Source organism: Macaca nemestrina, chromosome 14, assembly GCF_043159975.1.
Source record: "Macaca nemestrina isolate mMacNem1 chromosome 14, mMacNem.hap1, whole genome shotgun sequence".
NCBI classification, from domain to species: domain Eukaryota; kingdom Metazoa; phylum Chordata; class Mammalia; order Primates; family Cercopithecidae; genus Macaca; species Macaca nemestrina.
In genome coordinates, this window is record NC_092138.1 from 105,615,410 (window position 1) to 105,635,758 (window position 20,349).

At 42.6% G+C, this 20,349-nt stretch overlaps 1 protein-coding gene across 14 annotated transcripts in view; it reads right to left on the bottom strand.

The window, feature by feature from the left end:
- LOC105463895 (DENN domain containing 1A) overlaps positions 1–20,349 on the bottom strand; it is a 547,224-nt gene that overhangs the window by 221,184 nt on the left and 305,691 nt on the right. For all 14 annotated transcript variants that reach the window (XR_011612854.1, XM_071078302.1, XM_071078304.1 and 11 more), the window contains one exon: positions 5,786–5,831. Coding sequence is in view for 13 of the 14 variants with exons in the window: in XM_071078302.1 (XP_070934403.1) it covers positions 5,786–5,831 (46 nt within the window). In the remaining variant the exon portion in view is untranslated. The remainder of the gene's footprint in view (positions 1–5,785; positions 5,832–20,349) is intronic.

The following is a 20,349-nucleotide window of genomic DNA, read 5'->3' on the forward strand; positions in this document are numbered from 1 at the left end:
AATTGCATTGGAGGGGAGAAGCAGCTGGGGGCCTGCCAATTGGTCCCTGGGTCTCACTCCCCCTGCTCCTACTGCCTTGAACTACCACATAGTATATAAAATACATTCATACCCTTAAACTGAGGTGTAGAAAGAATAGCTAATTCATAAAATGTACTTGAAAACAGAGAAGAAACGACACAATCTAGTAAAAGTGGTGCTAATACTTTGAAGAAAGTCATCACTACAAACACATCTGTCACAGCTTGGTAGCAAAGAAACCATGTAGAAGCTCAGGTTTGGGACACTGACCCATCTGAATTTTATGTACATGTTTTTGATGTGCAATTTCCTTAAGAATTACCTTGATCTTTGCAAATATCAATTTACTTTATTAACATGGTTAAGTGGTTTCCAAGCATTTTATATGGAAGGACTGTGCTTCTAATGGCCCAGAAGGAGAAGGCCTGACCATGTCCCTCCTCTATTTACACCCTTCAATGGCTCTCCATTGCCCTATAAAGTTCAAACTCTTTACTGCAGCCTCCAAGGCCCTGGATGGGCTGGGCCTGGCCTGCCTACCTCAGCTCATGCTCCTATCAGAGGCTGAACTAACTCATACCTCCTGGAAAGCCCCCTTTGCCTACACCTAAGTCTTTGCAGATGCTGCTCTCTGTTCCCTGGTTTACCTAATTCTTACATTTATCTGCTAGGTTTCAGTGTGCGCATTCTCTTCCTCTGAGAAGCATTATTCTCAAGGCTAGGGTCAGCCTCTCTCCTCCCAGAACCTACAGCATCCCAAATTCACTACAATTACTTTATAACGTTCTGCATCTGGTCTAGACACAACCCTGTGAAGGTGGAGATTACATCACATTCACCATTTCTATACAGAGCTCCTAGTATAAACATGGTGCCCAGTACACAGAAAGCTCTCAGAACTCTGTTGTAGAAAGGAATGTATATTGTGTCCCCACCACATGCCAGACACTGGTATATGCTGTCCATATACAGGACTCAGCTCTTAGGAAGAAAGTAAGATATAGGAAGATGAAGTATCATGGCTGGAGTTAGCACAGCAGGGAAGTGGTCAGGCAGGGGTTTGAAAGTGCATTTGTCAAATTCTACAGAAGTGTCATTCCCAAGCCTGGTACCGTGCCTCTGCATTGCAGACCAGGAGGAAACAAGGCAGGAACAAACCAATTGTGTTGAAACTGTCTTTCCCTAGGATATGAGGATGATGGTCCTGGGAACCCAAGAACTCCCAAAACACAGTTTCAAAGCCATCAGTTTAACAATGGAAACGGCTTGAAGGCCTCCAAAGAAGTAAACCCAGCAAGGACTGCTGACCTTTGTTGAGCTCTTTATGTGCAGGTACTGTGCTGGGCATCTGATAGGCATTATCTCACTGGCTCCTCCCTTTTCTCCCATAAGGGAGACACAGCCATTATCCTCAGTGTACAGGTGAGAAAATAGAGACTCAGAGGTGAAGCACCTTGCCCACGATCAAGCAAGCAGGAAGCAGGGGTGTCACATTCTAACTGCTGTACTTTACTGCCCCTGTGTATGGGTGGAGCTTCATTTCCAAGCCACCTGAGCCTCTGTCTGGAACTGTCATTGCTGTCACCTTTCCCTTCTCCTTCCTGACCATCCCACCACCAAGGATAGAAAATACCTTCTGGATGCATCCCTCATGTCACTCTGAGGTCTGTACACAAAGCATTGTTTGTGAGGCTTGGGGAGGAAGGTCTTCATTTATCAAACAGGAGAAGCACCATCGACCACACATGACCTGGCACCTGCTACCAGAGATGGCACAGAAGAGGGGCTGCATAAATGTCTCTTGAGCTAAATTGAGATCGCTTGAATGAAAGGACAGTCACTGTGGAATCTGGCCGTGTTTTGGGATTTCCTAGCTGCCAGCTAACACGATCATTCTCTCCAAGAAGAAACTAGGTCTATGCCAATACCCTTGGCTATTCTGCTAACATGCCACTACCCTCAGATTGCTTAAATGAGAGAGAGACTATAAACAGGCAGAAGGAGACAGAAGAATGGCGATCAGGTATACACTTGTCACTTTGGGAGGAAGGCGAACTCTGTAAGGTGACTAGGTTACCATTTAATGGCATCCTTAAGAGCATGAACCAGAATTAGGTATTTCCTCAAAATAACCTTTTTAAAAATAAGAATGCAAGTTTGTAATTTATATTTCTTTTTGTGCAACAAATTTGAGTGTCATAAAAATGGTTAAAAAGTCTTCCTATGGTAGCTTTTTCTAAACTTTTATGAACATCTGCCACATTCATTTGAAGTTTAAAAAATTCTGGCACATATGCAAAGGCATAATAAGGTGCCTATAGCTTTCAAGAAAAAATAACAAGACAGTCAAAAATAAGCCTTTTGCTGAATTGCCAGTAAGAAAACTAGTGTAGCAAGAGGAGATGGGCCTTCCTGAGCACCTTCCGTAAAGAGCTTTCCTTTGGCCCCAGATCTGAATTGGAGGTTCCTGCAGGAAACCGCAGGGGAAGCATCCCTTTCACCTGAAGGGTACAATGGAACTAGATAAACCCAATCAGAAAGTACAACTACGGCACTCAGAAGCTGAGCTGAAACTCCAGGGAGGAGGTCAGGAGACTGAATTCTAAGATTCGGTAGTTCACGGCTGCCCCACACACCCAGGAAGCACTTCTTTGTTCAGAAAGTGTCTTGGCTGGTTTCAAGAGTGGGGCAACTCCCAGTTTTGTTTTTATTTTTGTGCTGACTACACAGGAGTTCAGCACAGCAAACTCCTTCCCAGCCTCTGTCAATCAGCAGGGCTAAGGTCTATCTTGGCCAGTACCCCCTGAGCCTTCTCCCTTAACGCCCTTCAAAGGCTGAGCAGAAGAGACCTGTACCCATTCATGTAAGTGCAAAACTCTGTCTCAAGTTTCAACTGCAAAATGTATGCATATTTTACCATGTTTTACTACAAAAGGCCTTATTTTAAATTACTTACAATTATATAAAAAGTAAAAAATTCCCTTCCCACACCTGTAAGTAAAATTATGGCATTGGGTTGCCTGAAAACAGTGATGCCTATTAGAGGGCTTCTAAATGTGCTCCAAATTACAGCTTTCCAAGCATTCACTCAACGCTTCTTTTCACAAAGCATTTGCTCAGAGAATATCACCTGTGTGGCATCCTGTTAGGTGCTGAGGACACCACAGTGAATGATGCACAGTCCTTGTTCCCAAAGAAGTCATCCTTCAGGGGATGATGGAGAGAGACAAGGAAGCAAACAGCTATTATTCAGAGCAAGAGGCACCGTAAGTCAAAGAAGAAAACAGAGCAGGAGGACTTCTTGGAAGAGGCGGAGAAGGGCAGGGCTAATGCATGCAGAGGGGAGGGAATGTGGGTATGTTTAGGGATCAGCAAGAGCACGAGCTAACATGGGTCAGTGACCAGGCAGAAGGCTTGACAGCAGCAGAGAGACTGTGCAGAACCCAGGGACTGTGTAGGGGAGGCTGGAAGGCTCCTCCCCAAGCATTATGTAGCCCATGGTTATCAAGTGACCGGGTGAAGGGCAACCCATGCAGTGTTGTGACTATGCACTGAACTTTATATTCATCTCCATACCTCCAAGACCTAGCAAAATGCTTGGAACATAAGAGGTCCTCATGTTGTTTATCAAATGAATAAGGCTTTTGCAAGAATCCAAGAAAGCAAAGCAAAGTGTCAATGAAGGCAGTGAGGAAAGAACAGGGTGAGAGACATTTTAGAGCTTTGTGAGTATTTAGAGAGGATGAGGAAGAAGAGCATTCAGCCATGATCAGTGTGTCCCACTTAGGTGTCACTGAAGGCAGTAGTGCCATTCACAGGAACCTGGAACAGTGGAAGGGGAGTGGAGTGGCTTACAGAGAGAGAGAGAGAGAGAGAGAGAGAGAGAGAGAGAGAGAGTGTGTGTGTGTGTGTATAGATAATAAATTGTTTGGGGAAGACTGGGGAAGACATCTGTAGTACATCCAGGTGAAATCCAATTGGCACTTTAAACTTTGGACCTGAAGTTCAGAGAGAGGCAGACCAGCATTAAAATCCCAGCTGAGTCATTGACATTGACCTGGTAGCTGAAGCAAAAGGCCTTAAACAAGGTGACTAGAGGGCACATAGAAAAGAAGAGAAAGACACAACTAGAAACTTGGAGAATGCTGAGGCGCTGGGACATAAAAAGGAGTCTGAAAAAGCCTGTGCTGGAGCAGTCTGGAAGGCAGGAGGAGAGGCAGGCGGGAGGGAACTGTGGACTCTGATAGACCAAATAGTCGTTATATTAGTGTTTCAAACTCTACAGCAATTGGCACTAACGGTCCATTGGAAAGTATTCACTTTGAATTTCAGTTTTTCATACGGGAGCTTTGAATAGACCCCCAAACTTGACAAACAAAGGTAAAACACAGAAGAAATCTCTTCAATCTGATCTAAATACATCATCCCAGATAGTCCATAAACTGTGTACTGTATGTGCTTAGGGCTGGGTGATGACAAGGAGGAACTGTTAACAGAATGTAGGAGCCACATGGCCGGCCTGTCAAATTAGAAATTTGAGCAGATTTCTGTGGTCTATTTTGATCAAGATTCTCAATGTCAAACAAACAGGTTTTTCGATAACCAACTTCTTTCATTTTCGTAAGCACAATAGCACAGTGTGCAACAGTTAGTGAAGCAGGTGGTCCTCGTCGACGTGAAATGAAGGGAACAGAAGAAGAGAAGTAGCACTTCCTTCAAGACATGCAAAGCACCACCGCAGACGGACATGGCTGTAGATTTTCCCTCTGAGAGCTTATCTCCTGTGCAACACAGGCAAGCCCCCTCCCCACGCCTCATTTTGCTCTAGTACAAATTAAAACTCTCTCCTAAGGAGGAAAGGGCTTAGGGTACATGTCTACAAACTAATGACACTTACAAAAGCACAGAAAAGTCCTTTAAAAGAATTGCTATCTAATTGGTACAGCCATACAGAAAGCAATCTGGCATCCGATGCATAGCTTTGACCAAGCATTTCTACTTTAGGGGTTCTATGCTAAGGAAATGAGGCAAAATGCAGATAAAGCCTTATGCATAAAGATGTTCGCTGAAATGCTATTTATAATAGTGAAAAATTATAAACAACCTCAGTGTCCAACAGTAGGAAAACGGTTACGTTGTGGTATATCCAAATAGTGGGAATGATAGGTGGCAAATTAAAAATTATTACTGAGAGTAGATAAAAACATGTAGAAATTCCCAAGCCATGTTAATTAAAGACATAAAATTACAAAGCATATCAATTATGCATATTTATACAAAACATATATTTAGACAATAAAGACTAAGAAGGAGATTAGTAAAATGCTAACAATGGTTCAATCTGGAATAATGGTATCGTGGATAATTTTAATTTCCTTCTTCATGATTCTATGTACATTTTATATCACATTTACTACAATGAAGAATGCAATATTGCTATAGCGATTAGAACAAACATTTTGAAAAGCAAATCATTTCCCTTCCCTCATTCAAACCCTTAAAGAACCCTTTCCTCCTGCCTCCTTGACTCTCTCTCCCTCAACCTGTGAAAATCCACAGTCTCTAGGCAAAGTGGGAAAACCCTGAAAACAGAGTCCAATGCAGAGCGTACAAGCTGAACGCTCAGCTCTGTGCACCTGGGAGGTGCTGCTTCGGCACGCTCCCACATGCAGAGCTGTGACTGCCGAGACTGGGTCTCTCCACCGCCACACAACGAAACAAAGCCCCAGGTAGAGCCATCTGGGGAGGAAAGAAGCCAACTTACCTCCATTAAACTTAAATGGATTCCTATGAGGTAGGGCATGGGAGCGCTGTGAAGAGAAACAGAGACACACAGCTGCTTTAATGTCTGTTGCTTCTGACAGAAAATTACAGATGGTTCACTATTTGGAGAAAAACTGTTTTAATAAACGTATGCACAGTTACATTTCCTTTCACAACAAAAATCCTAATATGACATTTTGTTCCCAAGCCTTGAAACTTCAGAAGAATTTCAAAACGTGGGCAGCATTGGAAACAGCATGGGTATCAGGAAGAGCATCAACCTTGGTATTAGTCCCTAAAGAGCAGCTCTGCAACTGCACAGCCTCAGTTGCCTTATCTTTAAAATGGAATCCTGGATTGCAGCCAGCATGTTGTTATTAGAATCAAAGAAAATATAAGTTAAATGATCAGCAGAGTTCTAATACAAATGGGAACGATTATTGCCATGATTACAACAGAAAAAGCAGTTAAGGTTGGATGAAGGGCATAATGTGTTTCAAAGAAGAATATTTTGTATTTTCTGCTTCCTCTGTCATCAAGAGATGTGATCTAACTGTCCATTCTGATTGGACAAAGTACTTGGAGAGCTGCCAGCAAGCATCTCCTCCCCAGTTGCACACATGCCATCCCATGACACTATAATTCAGAAAGCCTCTGCCAACTGCTTCATTCACAGAGCCACGGGTTCCCTAAGTCAGTGACTGAGCAAAGGCATGAGAACTCCACTCTAGTGGGTTTAAAACCTGGGCATTTTGGATACACCGGTCCTGCCTTTGGTTTCAGGGGTTGGTGTGTACGTGTGTGTGTGTATACATTATCATTTATGTTACCTACCAATAACAAATGTGCTAGACATTATATGAGGAAGTTTAAATTCATCTATTCTAATCCACACAACAACTTTGCAATACCCATAGATACAACACCCATTTTACAGAGAAGGGACTAGGCCTAAAGAGGTTAAATCACTTACCTAACACCACAAAACAAAGTCAGTGGTAGACTTGGGATTTGACTCCCAAATATGCATTTCTTCCTTTGTACCACACTGATTTTGTAATACAGAACCTGAAATCCCCAAGCTCACTTCCCGTGCAATGCTTTCCTTTGGGTCAGGGGAAGGAGGTCAAGGAAGAGTGAGGAAGGGTGTGACTGGCAACTTTTCCATCTATCTCTCTAGTATGGGATGTATTCTATGAAATGTGCAGATGGTATTTTGTGAACCTAGAGAAAAGATACCTGACTCAGACTGGGGTGACCAGGTACTTTTCTTCTGGGGCAGCTGGTAGAGTAGAGGTGGATGATCAAGGATGGCTCTTTGGGGACAAAGTTGGAGAAACAAGGATTGGTAAGTAATGAGACAGGAGAGGTTTGCTTCCAACTGAATACTATGGAGTTTAGGCTTTATCCTGAAAGCAATGGATAGGCAAGGGAGGTTTCTAAACATCACATGTATATTGTTAAATTGCTCAAACACTTAAAAATAAGAAAGGGCATGATTCCCTCATTACCATTCAACAAATAAAATTCAAGCAAAAATCCTTTCTTTCCCTCTTTCCCCAGAATATAAAATGTCCTCCTTACCACAGATCTCAGCAGTAATATAATATGTCTTGGGAACATGTAAAATAGACTTGAATATTAGCAGCTCAGTTTGCTAACTATTCTAGAAGACTTTTGTATTTGATAATAGCTAAAGAAAGAACTATATACACAACTGCAGTGAAAGTGGAGTTGTCTTTTCTTCTTCTCTTTTTTTTTTTTTCTTTTTTAAGGTATCTGCTGTGTGCATTCAACTTCTCTTTGCTTCTAGGGGCAAGGAAATGCCCTGTGACATTTTTTTTTCCCCAAACTGTAAACCATTAGTTTAGCTGCCAGCTACACAAACGCTCAAACTTCCCAGTGTGCCTGGCTCTGCTGTCCAAGCTTTTTCCAGTGTACACTGAAATGAATGTGTTTCTAATTAAGTAGCTTCAGGAACACGACAGCTTCAATGTCAAAAATACAAAGTCTGAACCCTGGCAGGAAGTCTTAAGACTGCAAATGTCTCATCTAGTGGAACCTTGCCTAATGTAATGAAAGGAAGCAGGAAGAGTACAAATTCCAGAAAAATGGCCACTTATTAATGTGACCAGAAGCACAGCCTAACACATAGAAGGGAGAAAGCGCAAATCCATAATATTTAACTAAATCTTATCACCTTTCCCATCTCCTACATTTAATCATGCAATTGACCAGTGACCATGAGTTTTAACCAGAATTGTAGAACTGAAATTCCAACAAACGAATTAATATACAGAAAAAGACATTCAAATGGCTGAAAATAAACATGTATACCAAAAGCCCTCTGTATAACTTAACCATAGGATCTTATGTATGTAGACTTTAGTGCTATGCCCTTTTGTCCTACAATAAAAATCAATCACACCCTGAAAGGAAAAAGGGACGTCATGGAAAAGACTGAAGATGCAAGAAAGGGCAAAATGGAACTCATTCTTCAAGTATCTTCAGATAGGCATTTTTAAAAGCCCAATAATTTTCCAAAGAGTAATTATGGCCTATCGTAGAAATGTAGTTTTCTTAGCCAAGTATTGTTAGAACTGCAACAGCTCTGTATTTAGAAAATATTTAAAACACATTTATTCTGAAATCATAGCAGCTCCATGTTTTGTATGAATGTAAATTTGGACAAATACCTTTTACACTGTCATCATTTACGTACAAAGCCTCAGATATTTCCCTGAATCTACTGCATGTTTGCTCTGCAAATAGATAATTACGAATTCCAAGTGGTGACAGGGAGAGGGAAGAAAAAGAAACCCAGAATTTCCTGAACATCTCAATGTGGTACTTATCCAATTGGGTAATTCTAGGTACAGTCTGAAAACAATTTCTATTCTCAATAATTATTGTAGCTACTGACTCAGTTTCTTGGAAACCTCTTCTTTGTCTTTTTATTTTTAAAAGAAATGTTTGGGGAGAAAAACACCTACCCATGATTATATTATCCTAACACAATTACTTTTTCTTTTGCATTCCTTTCTAATACTGGCTCACATTAAACAGGTTTATATCTTCGAAATCATAAAAGGCATACATTGTATTATTTTCTCATTGGCTACATGAACATTTCCCAGATTGTTCTATAATTTTGTGATTATTAAAGACTGCATAATATTCCACCAAATATGGATGTACCATAATTTATTGAATGCTATCCCTAGAGTAGACATTAAGTTGCTTCTAACTTTTCACTATCATAAGTATCACTGTGATAAAAATGAACACCTTCATGTTGCATGAATTCCTAGACACAAATTACTAAAAATTAAAGGACAGGGCTGTTTCTTATTGTTTGTTATATCCTAGCAGAGCGTTTTCCAAAAAGGCAGTACCTGGCCTAGTGGAAATCTTTCAGGACTGTTGCAGAGATTAGAGACAACCTCCGAGGTACCTGGCACAGGTGCAGCACATGGTAGGGTTCTCTCTGAGCCCCTGGCATGGCTGGCACCATTGGACCCACTCTCTTACTACCCACAGAATGGTTTCTTGTTCCAGCCCTGGTTCTGTAGGACACCCACTCCAGGATACCCGGTAAACTGCTGGTAAGAATGGTCAAGATGCCATGAGGAATGGGAGGTGCTTGACAGGCACAAGTCATCTCTACACATGGATTTCTGACTGCCAAGCACACTCCTGTCTCCTGGATACTCCACTGAGTTCAGGAGGGTTGCTTATCACTTTCTTCAGGAGGGTGCCTTTCCTTTCTAATGTACCACCAATAATGGAAAAACTATCAAGGAAACAATGGTTCATGACTTTCTGATCACTTGGACACATTTTTAAAAACCTCTTATCACTCTTGAGCATACATTAAAAATAAAACATAGCAAAATAAACTGGGTAAGCTTTTTTTTTTTTTTTTTTTTGAGACGTTGTCTTGCTCTATCGCCCAGGCTGGAGTGCAGCGGCGCGATTTCGGCTCACTGAAAGCTCCACCTCCTGGGTTTACACCATTCTCCTGCCTCAGCCTCCCGTGTAGCTGGGACTACAGGCGCCCGCCACCACGCCTGGCTAATTTTTTGTATTTTTAGTAGAGATGGGGTTTCACTGTGTTAGCCAGGATGGTCTCGATCTCCTGACCTCATGATCCGCCCACCCCGGCCTCCCAAAGTGCTGGGATTACAGGCGTGAGCCACCGCGCCCGGCCTTAAGTTATTTTTTAAAAAAACTTCTCCATGTTCAGAATCCAACTCATCTGAATCCTTTTCTGATCCAGAGGCATCAACGTCCATGTTTTTCCAAGGGTATCTCAGTTACAAAACCAAACCAAAATCCATCTAGAAGTGATCTTCCTGTTTAGGTCCTTATTTGTTGCTGTTCCAGAAAATTTGAATGGAAATATCTACACTTCAGTAATAGCAAATGTATATACTCTGCTTCTCTGCTCCGGCGCCCTTCAGCATTCACAGTGACTTTACCTTTCAGTGTTGAATCCTAGTGCAATTGTGAAGACATTTTAAACGGCAATTAAACAACATGTGTAGAACCAACAATGCACATAATTAAATTAAAGCGGTGATAATATTAACAGTTATAACCAAACTTACGCATAGGCGGGTCATGACAACCATGTCACAACTGCCGTATGGCTGACAGTGATTGTAAGGATGCTACTGTATATCTTGGAATAGCAGAATGGGGTGTATCTGTACGAAGCTTTTGTTCTCTGGGAATTGCTGCACTATCTGATTTCATCAGTTTCATCAGTTACGGGAGAGTAAAAGTGACTCTCTTTTCCTTCTACCCTGAAAAGGAAAAGGGCTCTGTTGCTGGTGTTGAGGCAGACACAATAGAATAACCTTTACCTGGAAGATATCTTTAGTTTGAATCCTCTTAAAGAGGAAAAGGAACTTTTATTGAACCACTATAATTCAGTCACTTTTATGCATTACAGACATAATGCTCAAGGGAACTCTGCAAAGTGGTGCTATCATCCATATTTTCAGGTTAGGAAACAGGCTCAGAAAGACAAAAGTAATTTGCCAAGATCGCACAGCTAGTCAGCGGTGAAGCCGTACTTCAGACGCAGGGCTGCTGAACAGAGAGGCCAACCTCTGTGCATGATGTCACACAGCACATACTCAGTATTTAAGTTGAAAGGAAAAGAGCGCTGGGGTACCAAAAGGGCTATTCGTCAGTCCTCTTGGTTCCAGGCCTGTGATGCCGAGCACTTCTCTGACAGGTAAGTCCGACGGCATGAGCTCATTCCCAGTAAGGAAGAAGCAAGCATACGGAAACTGCAGGCTTATTAAGCGATCCTGTAGTCCTCGTTCATTATTACTGCACTTCCACAATTTAATTCCTCTCCCCCAGATAACCAGAGCTCTCTTAATCATGTTCCCCTGAGGTGAACAGCTACTAATTGGAAATGAGTCCAGTGAAATAAAGGAACACTGGCTAATAAACAACAACAACAACAACAACAAAAACAGCTTCCCAAGACAAAGTGGGAGGGGAGAGGAAACGAAGGGAGAGGCAGGAGGTCCCTTCACCTCCAGGTGAGCAACACCTCTGCCATCATGAAAGAACACAGCTTAGGGCAGCCCAGGGATTTGGAAAGACCACTGTTTTTCTGTTTTTCATATAAACACATAGGTATTCACGTTACAATATACACATCACAGTGCCACCTTACCTCTCAAAGGCCCACCACCTTATTAACCAAATACCCTGATCAGGCAAAGGAAAGTCACAGTCAGAAAGGAAAACTCTGAAGGAGGTCTTATGTGAGCTTTTCTTTCTTTTATTGTAAAAGACACAAACATGTAAACACAGATTGTGTTGTGGTTTTAAATTCTGCTCGAAATAATGAGCCTGGCTTTGTTAGACAGGTTAAAGGACAAGAGAGTGGGAAAAAGAACAAGAATGGACACCAGAGAACATATCTTGCTGGAGAATGCGAATGATCACAGTTTCGGACTTACTGAGAGCGATGAGACAGCTGCTCTTCAGGCTAATGTAACGGCCAGTGTAGGACACGAAGCCAGTAAGAGCAGCCACCACTGACTGCAAATTTGCCAGGAGCCAGCACTAGGCTAAGGCATTTTCTCATTATATTCTCACCATAGCAGCATAAGGTAGGTACTATCGGAAATACCATTTCACAGATGGAAAAACTAAGATTGGAGAAGCTAAATCATTCCTCTGACATCACACAACTAGTAAGTGGCAGAACTGGGACTAGAACCCAAGTCCATGATACAGGGATAAAGCAAGCTTCTTATTTCCTGGAGATCAGCATTCCCACAGCCTGCAGAGGAAGAAGGTTAGGTGGTTTTCTCTAACCTGCTCCAGCCTGCAGCTGTGACAAGACCTAGGAGCTTCCACATTCTGTCCGAGATCCTCCTCCCCTGCTACCTTTTCCACCACAGGAGGCTTCTGGTCCCAAAAGTGCCTCTGAGCTCATCTCAGTCACACAGTGGCCCTACAGGCCTCAGCTTCGCTATTCCTCCAAGTCCTACCGAAGCCCTGCTGCCTGCCTCTCAGATTGCCCAGTGGTGGCTAACACTTCTCTTGGTAGGGGCTTTTGTCTGAGTTACTCATTTGGCATAAAGCACGTGCTGATTTCAGGGGTGATTCTAGATTGTCAGTCACAGAAGCACAGAATCCTGTTTCCCAGAGCCTCCCATGGTGCCACGTGCAGAGCAGGAATGATATAAACAGTCGAGCTGCTATTTACTGAGCACACACCACATTTCAAGGGCTGCATGGGAGGCTCTAGCCACCTTATCTCATTTAATCCTCAAATGATCCAATTTATATCATCCATTTTATAGCTTTTTTTTTTTTTTTTTTTGAGACAGAGTCTTGCTCTGTTGCCCAGGCTGGAGTGCAGTGGTGCAATCCTCGGCCACTGCAACCTGTCTCCTGGGTTCAAGTGATTCTCCTGCTTCAGTCTCTTGAGTTGCTGGGATTACAGGCGTGCACTACCATGCCTGTCTGATTTTTGTATTTTTAGTGGAGACAGGGTTTCACCATGTTGTCCAGGCTGGTCTCAAACTCCTGACCTTAGGTAATCCACCTGCCTCGGCCTTCCAAAGTACTGGGATTATGGGCGTGAGCCACTGTGCCCGGCCATTTTACAGACTTAAAAAGGTAATCTCAAAAACGTGCCCATGGTCACGCTGTTAAATCGTGATCCCAGCCCAAATCCTTCTACTTCCAAGTCTCTTACACTACTCTTACTTGCTAGTGACTTATCTTAACCATTATGCTACAGTTAACAAAAAATGGTTACTTGATAATTATAGCTAAAAAAGTAAAATAGCTAGTGGGTTCATAGCCAGAATAAAACTATATTTGCCTTACTAGCTGGAATTGACTGATACTCTTTTCTGTTCTAAGCAGGATTTAAGGCAATTTATATGAATATTTTCAACATAGCAACAAAAGTATGAAAAGAAATAGAAGCCAAGGGGGGAAGAAAAGGAAGCTGTGGCAAGGTTAGTGTTTCCATTTCATGCTGGGGTGGTCACAGGTTTGGCTCTGAACACTCTGGCCACCAACCCAAAGATGGAAACAAGACTGTAAGGTGTTTCGTGGTGTCCACAGGAGAAAAATGAACCAGCCACCCAGGAGCTTGCATTTTCAAAAGGCTCCTGAGGAGGGAAAAGTGTTTTCCACAGGCCAGTCAGTCAGTCAACAGGTATCACTAATATCAGGCACCATGCTGGACTGGGGCAAGAGGAGAGAAAAACAGATCTGGTCCCCATGTGAAGCTCACAGTTAACAGCAGATCAAATAAGCATGTTGTACATGCGCAAACTGCTACAAGGAAACGCACAGGGTGTTGTCAGGTACATAACAGAAGGGCCTGAGATGACCTAATTTCATCTCTGCAGCAATCTTGAAAGGTGGGTCTCCATAATTCACAGAGGAACCCATGGCTCAAAGAGGTTAAGTGACTGGACAAAGGTCACAGCTGGTGAGAAGTAGAAAGTATGGGGTAACTGCCATGAGGTAGGCAAGCTTTTTTCTTTTTAGGGGAAAAAAGTATTTAACGTCTTTCCTGGTTTCCAACCCAGCCCTCTCCGATTTATGAGCAACAACAGAGGATGAGGATCCATGAGGAGACCAGGAACAATTCTGGATTATGAGAGAAGGCAGAGATGGCCTAGTTTCCATTTGTGGTTTCAGCAGTAAGAGCACAGGGCCCCGCCACAGCAGAGGTGAGCTCAGTGTGCATCAATGTCCAGTGGGCACTGGAGATGGTTTGCTAATGCAAGACACGTGTATCACTTGAGCTGATCAGTGACTGGGAGAGGAGGACAATGCCCTTCTGAATGTGGCTCTGTGGCTTCCTGGGGTAACCTATGCAGGTGGTGGAGATGCCTTCTACAGCCCCAAGCCACTGGACCCAACAGAAATGAACACAAGAGTTACAAAGATAATGCCTGGACAAAAACCTGGAGAGGTCAACATCAAAGCCTGGGGTAGCCCGCCCTTTTGTGCCTCCTCGGCCTACCGGAAGGCGACAGACTCGGAAAACATCAGGAATGGCTCCATGACTAAGACCACTGCAGCAGGAGAAGTTAATCACAGAGGAAAGGTCAGGAGACAGGGCTCTCTGTTGCCACAGAAAATTCAATGAGAACCATAACAGCTAAAGCCAGACATGGAAAGGAAGTCTCAAGTTGTAAGCCACAAACAGCCCATGAGAGCCTGTGGAAACACACAAATGAATGAGCCACACAAAAAAAATAAATAAATAAATAAGAAGAGAAAAAGAGAAAGAGGTTTATGGAGAAATAAATGAAGAGAAAGTGACAGAAAAGAAAGTATAAAAAATAATGCAACTGGTAATAACAGGAGATTTTCTCTTGCTGTTTTTCCAGGACTCATCCCATGTGCCAAGATGCATACATCCAATTACATTTCCAGCCTTGCCTTTCCATCCATCGCATGTTTTAAATGGAAGACAAACCTGCACTTGTTGAGAGGTCACTCAGAGCCTATCACTGTGCTGGTGCTGTACATACTGTCCCTGGTGCCAGCACCTGAAAGAGGCAGGCACACTATCTCCAGAAGCCCTGCCTTGAGGTCACCTGCTGCACTGCTGAAGCTTCCTGTGATCCTGATGTTACTTGGTCTGTGGCCCCTACCTTACAGGTGACCTATGGCTTCCAGGAACATAGCTAGAGTGTTGTTGCTACAGAGACCCCTATACTGTGTCCCAGAACATCCAGAGTTTTCTAAGTGTTGGGTTCAAGCCAGGCTCCAAATCGGGGAGGAGTGAGGAATGTGTCACTCACATACAAAATGTGTCATGAGAAATGGAAAACCAGGCCAATGCTCAGGCAGGTAGGCAGGAGTCGGGGCCAGCAACGTTGCACGGAGGGCAGCAGAAACTGGGGCAGGGGAGGCAGGCTGTTGCCCCTCCCAACATCAGTAGGAGGGGGTTGGGGAAGGTGGGAGCAGCAGGGCAGGTCCAGAGGCTCAGAGGCAGATACAGTAGCCAGGAGGTGATTAGGCTGTGGTCCAGACAGCTCCCCAAAGGGTTGGTGGCTGAGCCAACAAGCACCATTCCCCTAATCCAGGAAGGGTCACTCCTGTGTTAAAGGGACACCTTGTCTTCTTTAACCCTGTAAGTCTCAGTAACGCTGGGAGTGACACTGCTGAGGCCAGTGAGAGCTGTCCCGCTGCACTCCTGGCATCGGTGCCTTCCGGGGTGCCTCTACAGGGACAGGGCTAAAGGCTGAATGGCAACCATCTACACAGACTACCCATTTTTACAGACCTTTTGCTTTTTGTTATATGTACTTTGAAAGGCTGAAAAAAGCTTATTATTATTATTATTATTATTATTATTATTATTATTATTTTGAGATGGAGTCTCGCTCTTTCACCTAGGCTGGAGTGCAGTGACGCAATCTCAGCTCACTGCAACTTCCGCTTCTCAGGTTCAAGTGATTTTCCTGCCTTGGCCTCAGAGTAGCTGGGATTACAGGCACATGTCACCACGCCCAGCTAATTTTGCATTTTTAGTACAGATGGGGTCTCACCATGTGAGCCAGGCTGGTCTTGAACTCCTGATCTCAGGTGATCCACCCGCTTGGGCCTCCCAAAGTGCTGGAATTACAGGCATGAGCCACCGCACCCAGCGTAAAAAAGTTTTTTATAATAAGGATATGTTACTTCACTAACAATGCAGAATGTATTAAAAATATAATGTATCTGGAATTAGTGGTGATATATTTATTAGATGGATAGTGAATTAGATAGTTGGAATATACTACAAACCACTGATCTTTATACATAGATTGATTGATTGATTGATTGAGACAGAGTCTCATTCTCATCAACCAGGTTAGAATGCAATGGTGTGAGATCATTGCAGCCTCAACTTTCCAGGCTTAGGTGATTCTCCTACTTCAGCCTCACAGGGAGCTGGGACTACAGGCACACACCACCACAGCTGGCAATTTTTTTTTTTTTTTTAACAGAGACATGACTTTGCCATGTTGCCCAGGATTGGTCTCGAAGTCCTGGGCTCAAGCAATATGCCCGCTTCCCAAAGCGCTGGCATTACAGGTGTGAGCCACTGCAGCTCTGGCCAGAACTGTATACTTTTAAAAGGGTGAACTTTGTGGTATGTGAATTACATTTCAACTTAAAAAAATCTAGCAGAGAACTTGAAAAGACAGTTTCCCTATAGAGTCTACAGTATAGAGACAGAGATCCCCACAGAATCTGTAACATAGATAATACAAAGGGCCCAATCTCTTCTTTACCTCATTTTTCCACCTGGAAAATAGTTCACATCAAAATTGTCCAGTCTAGGCATGGTGGCTCACACCTGTAATCCCAGCACTTTGGGAGGCCAAGGTAGGTAGATAATTTGAGGTCAGGAGTTTCAGACCAGCCTGATCAACATAGTGAAACCCCTTCTCTAACAAAAATACAAAAAATTAGCTGGGTGTGGTGGTGCACACCTGTAATCTCAGCTACTCAGGAGGCTGAGGCAGGAGAATTGCTTGAACCCAGGAGGCAGAAGTTGCAGTGAGCTGAGATCGCAGCGCTGCACTCCAGCCTGGGTGACAGAGTACGACTCCATCTAAAAAAAAAAAAGAAAAGAGAAAAAAAGGAAAAAAATTGTCCAAAGCTTCCCCACAAGGCTCTTGGCACATTCAGTCTTGGGTGCTGCTCAAGGAAATGAAGGTGCAGCTCAACATAGGACTCAGTGACTGTTATCACCTCACAACATTTTTCCAGCTGCCTACTTGGTGCTAGGCTCCTCATGTAGAGCAGTGCTTTTAGCTATCTCCCTGGCAATGGCTTCACAAATGAAGACACTGAGGCTCAGGCAGGTTATGTGACTCACTCAAAGTCACATCTTTAGTAGGACCACAGTCTAGGATTTGGACCCTAGACTTTATGACTTCCAAATCTGAACTCTTTTCTCTCACTTGGCCTCTCTGTTCAAGCCTCAGGGTCAAGTTTAGCCAAATCTCAGTTGAGGAATTACCTAACTAGCAATCTATGATTTCTGATCATTAAACCAACACACATTTGTGTGTGTGTGTGTAGGTGTGCGTGCACGCATTTCCTAACCATCAGTCCCACCACAGCCCAACTTCCCTTCCTCTTCTGTCTGAAACTAAATTCCTGGTCCTTATCCCCTCCCGCCCCTCCCAGATGAGCTCTGTCACAGTGGCACCATTCCACTCTTGGCACCTTGCTGCTTCTTAGCTTAAAAAAAATATATATATATATTCTCCCTCTCCCAATCTTTACTGGATGCTTGAGTTCTTTGGTGAAGTAGTGTTTCCTCAGATCTAGAACCATCTATGTGCACCTATCTTCCTATGCCCACTGCCAGGAATATAGTAAGTACTCATAAGCACTTGCTGCAAAATGGCAATGACATACAGCTTTTGCTTACTTACTAGAACCTAATCTTTAACAAAAGCTAGAAAGCCCAGAGTTTGGCATATATAAGAGATTTTGGCCACAACTATCCAACTACTCCACTTCCATTCTGTGTGTTAAGTCTATATATTTAGATGATGCAAAAAATATTCAGTTGAAATTCTCTCTTTTTTTTTTTTTTTTCGAAGACAGGGTCTTTCTCTATTGCCCAGGCTGGAGTGCAGGTTCAAGCAAGTCTCATGCCTCAGCCTCCTGAGTAGCTGGGATTATAGGCATGCACCACCATGCCTAGCTATTTTTTTTCCTATTTTTAGTAGAGATGGGGTTTCACTATGTTGCCCAGGCTGGTCTTAAACTCTTAGCCTCAAGTAATCTGCCCCCTCGGCCTCCCAAAGTGCTGGGATTACAGGTGTGAGTCACCATACCTGACCTCAGTTGAAATTCTTAGCACCAGAGATACATTAATATATACTGACTATATATACATCTATATAGCTATGAATAACATAAAGATAGTATCTACTATTTACAGAGCACCTGCTTTGTGTCAGTAGTAATCACTATTCACCTTCATCTGAAAAGGCTGGCTCAGTGATCTCCAATCTAGCCAACGGGGAAGCCAGGTGAGGGCCACACTTTTCTGTTTCCGCTGAACCACACTTTATTTGAGTTCTGTCTCTGCCATCAAGAATACCAACAATTCCACTTAATCTAGCATTGATCTATTTCCTATGCAACATTTCATGGCATCAATGAAGATAGTGACTAGAATGGGCGCAGATCTGATTAACTGGATGTTACTTCAGAGTTGTGTCCAGACTGATGCCCCATCACCTATATGGACTGTGCACCTTTTGTTGAAAATCCTACATGGAATATGTGATGCACCATGTAGGGGCTGATTCAGAACCCTACATACAGCACACAAAAGGCCTGAAACTAGCGTCTTTCAGAGAGATCTGAGCATCCCCACTCTGAGAGGAAGAATGGTTCCAGAGTCATCTGGAAATGCCAAAAAATATGAGGCATTTTACAAAGTCAGATGCAAAATTCAAACATTCACTGTACATATCCTATTTGACTTCTCAGTTCAACAATGCCCTCAAAAAGCATCAGGAGCTAGCTACTAACTTGGCTTTTGACCTGACTGTCCTTTGGGGGAAAAGCATGAGCTTGTCTTGATCTGCTTTGAAAATATTTTATCACAAATGTGTGTTAATAATTGCCTAGAATAAACCAAATACACGATTCAAGTTGGGAATTGATTTGTGGTCCCTATTTAGGACTACTTCTGAAGGAGGAAGGGGGAAAAAGAAATTTACATGGGAAATACCATATGGTTTCTACTGGGACCTTTTCTTAGCACAATTTAATTAGCATAGTGCCTGGTACATAATAAGTGCTCTATCAATATTTGCTGAATAAATGAATAATTAATGAATGACAACATACGTCTACAATTAGCAAGTCATCAAGAAGCCGACATGAAGAATTTTTTCACAAAATCTTGGTGATGGGTACAATTTATTCTCTAACACTTCGGAGGATATTAGTAAGGAAAGTTTTAATATCAGATTGCCTTGGATTTCAAGGGCAGGGTCCACTATTTCTTGGCTGTGTGACAGTAGGTAAGTCATTAAACCTCTCTGAGCTTCAATTTCCTAATACATACAATGGAGCTAAAAATATTTACCTTGTAGCTTGATTTTGAAGATTTGCGATAATGTTTATAAAGAGCTTGTCACATACACAGTACTCAATAGATGGTGATTATTATGAAAGGGAATGCTGCTTCTCATTAGCAAGTTAATCCTTTTCTCCCAGAAACAGGAAGGCTTTCCCAACACTGGCCAAGGTCAAGGCCACCATCAGCTAAGGTAGGGAACATTCTCGTTTTCACTTTCAAAGTCAAGGGAATGGCATAGATCTAAAGTAGAAAGGAACCAGCAGCACATGTTTTTAAATATTCATAAGGGCTGGAAATGTCTTACTCCTTTCGTTTTCTCTGCCATCTGCTTTTGTTTCTTTTCTTTTCATTCTTATGCCACAGCTGCAAATGAAAACAACCATACAATAACTCAAGTTAAATAAAAAAAAAAAAATCAAAATAAAAACAATCTGAGGGATAAAAAGAGAAGATGAATTATAAAGTTTTCCCCTGAGCTCTCAAGGCAGCAGAAGTAAGAATAATGTTTAATGTGAGTTAAACCTTCCAGAAACTGAAATCCATGTCCCAGGTTTATAATAATGGTGAAAAAAGCAATCATCATTTACTAATGGCCCCTAGGTGCCACTTGACTAATAACTCTAATTGCTATAGCCACTTTTCAAAGCAGGTAAGTTATACCCATTTTACAGAAAAAGACATTGCAGATCAGAGAGGTAAAACAGATTTTTAATGGTTACATAGTTAATAAGAGATAAGACTAACATTTGAATCCAGGTCTGCCTGAATCCAAAACCTAGGCACTTTCCACACTATTGTCCACTCCAAAAATAGGAAGGGACACACAAAAAAATAATTCGAGGAATATCTAGGGCAGCCTACTTGGACTAAACTGATTTTTTTCAGATAATTAAAATCTGTGATTATAGCTCTAATTAAAGTTAACTCAGATGATTGTTTGTTGTATT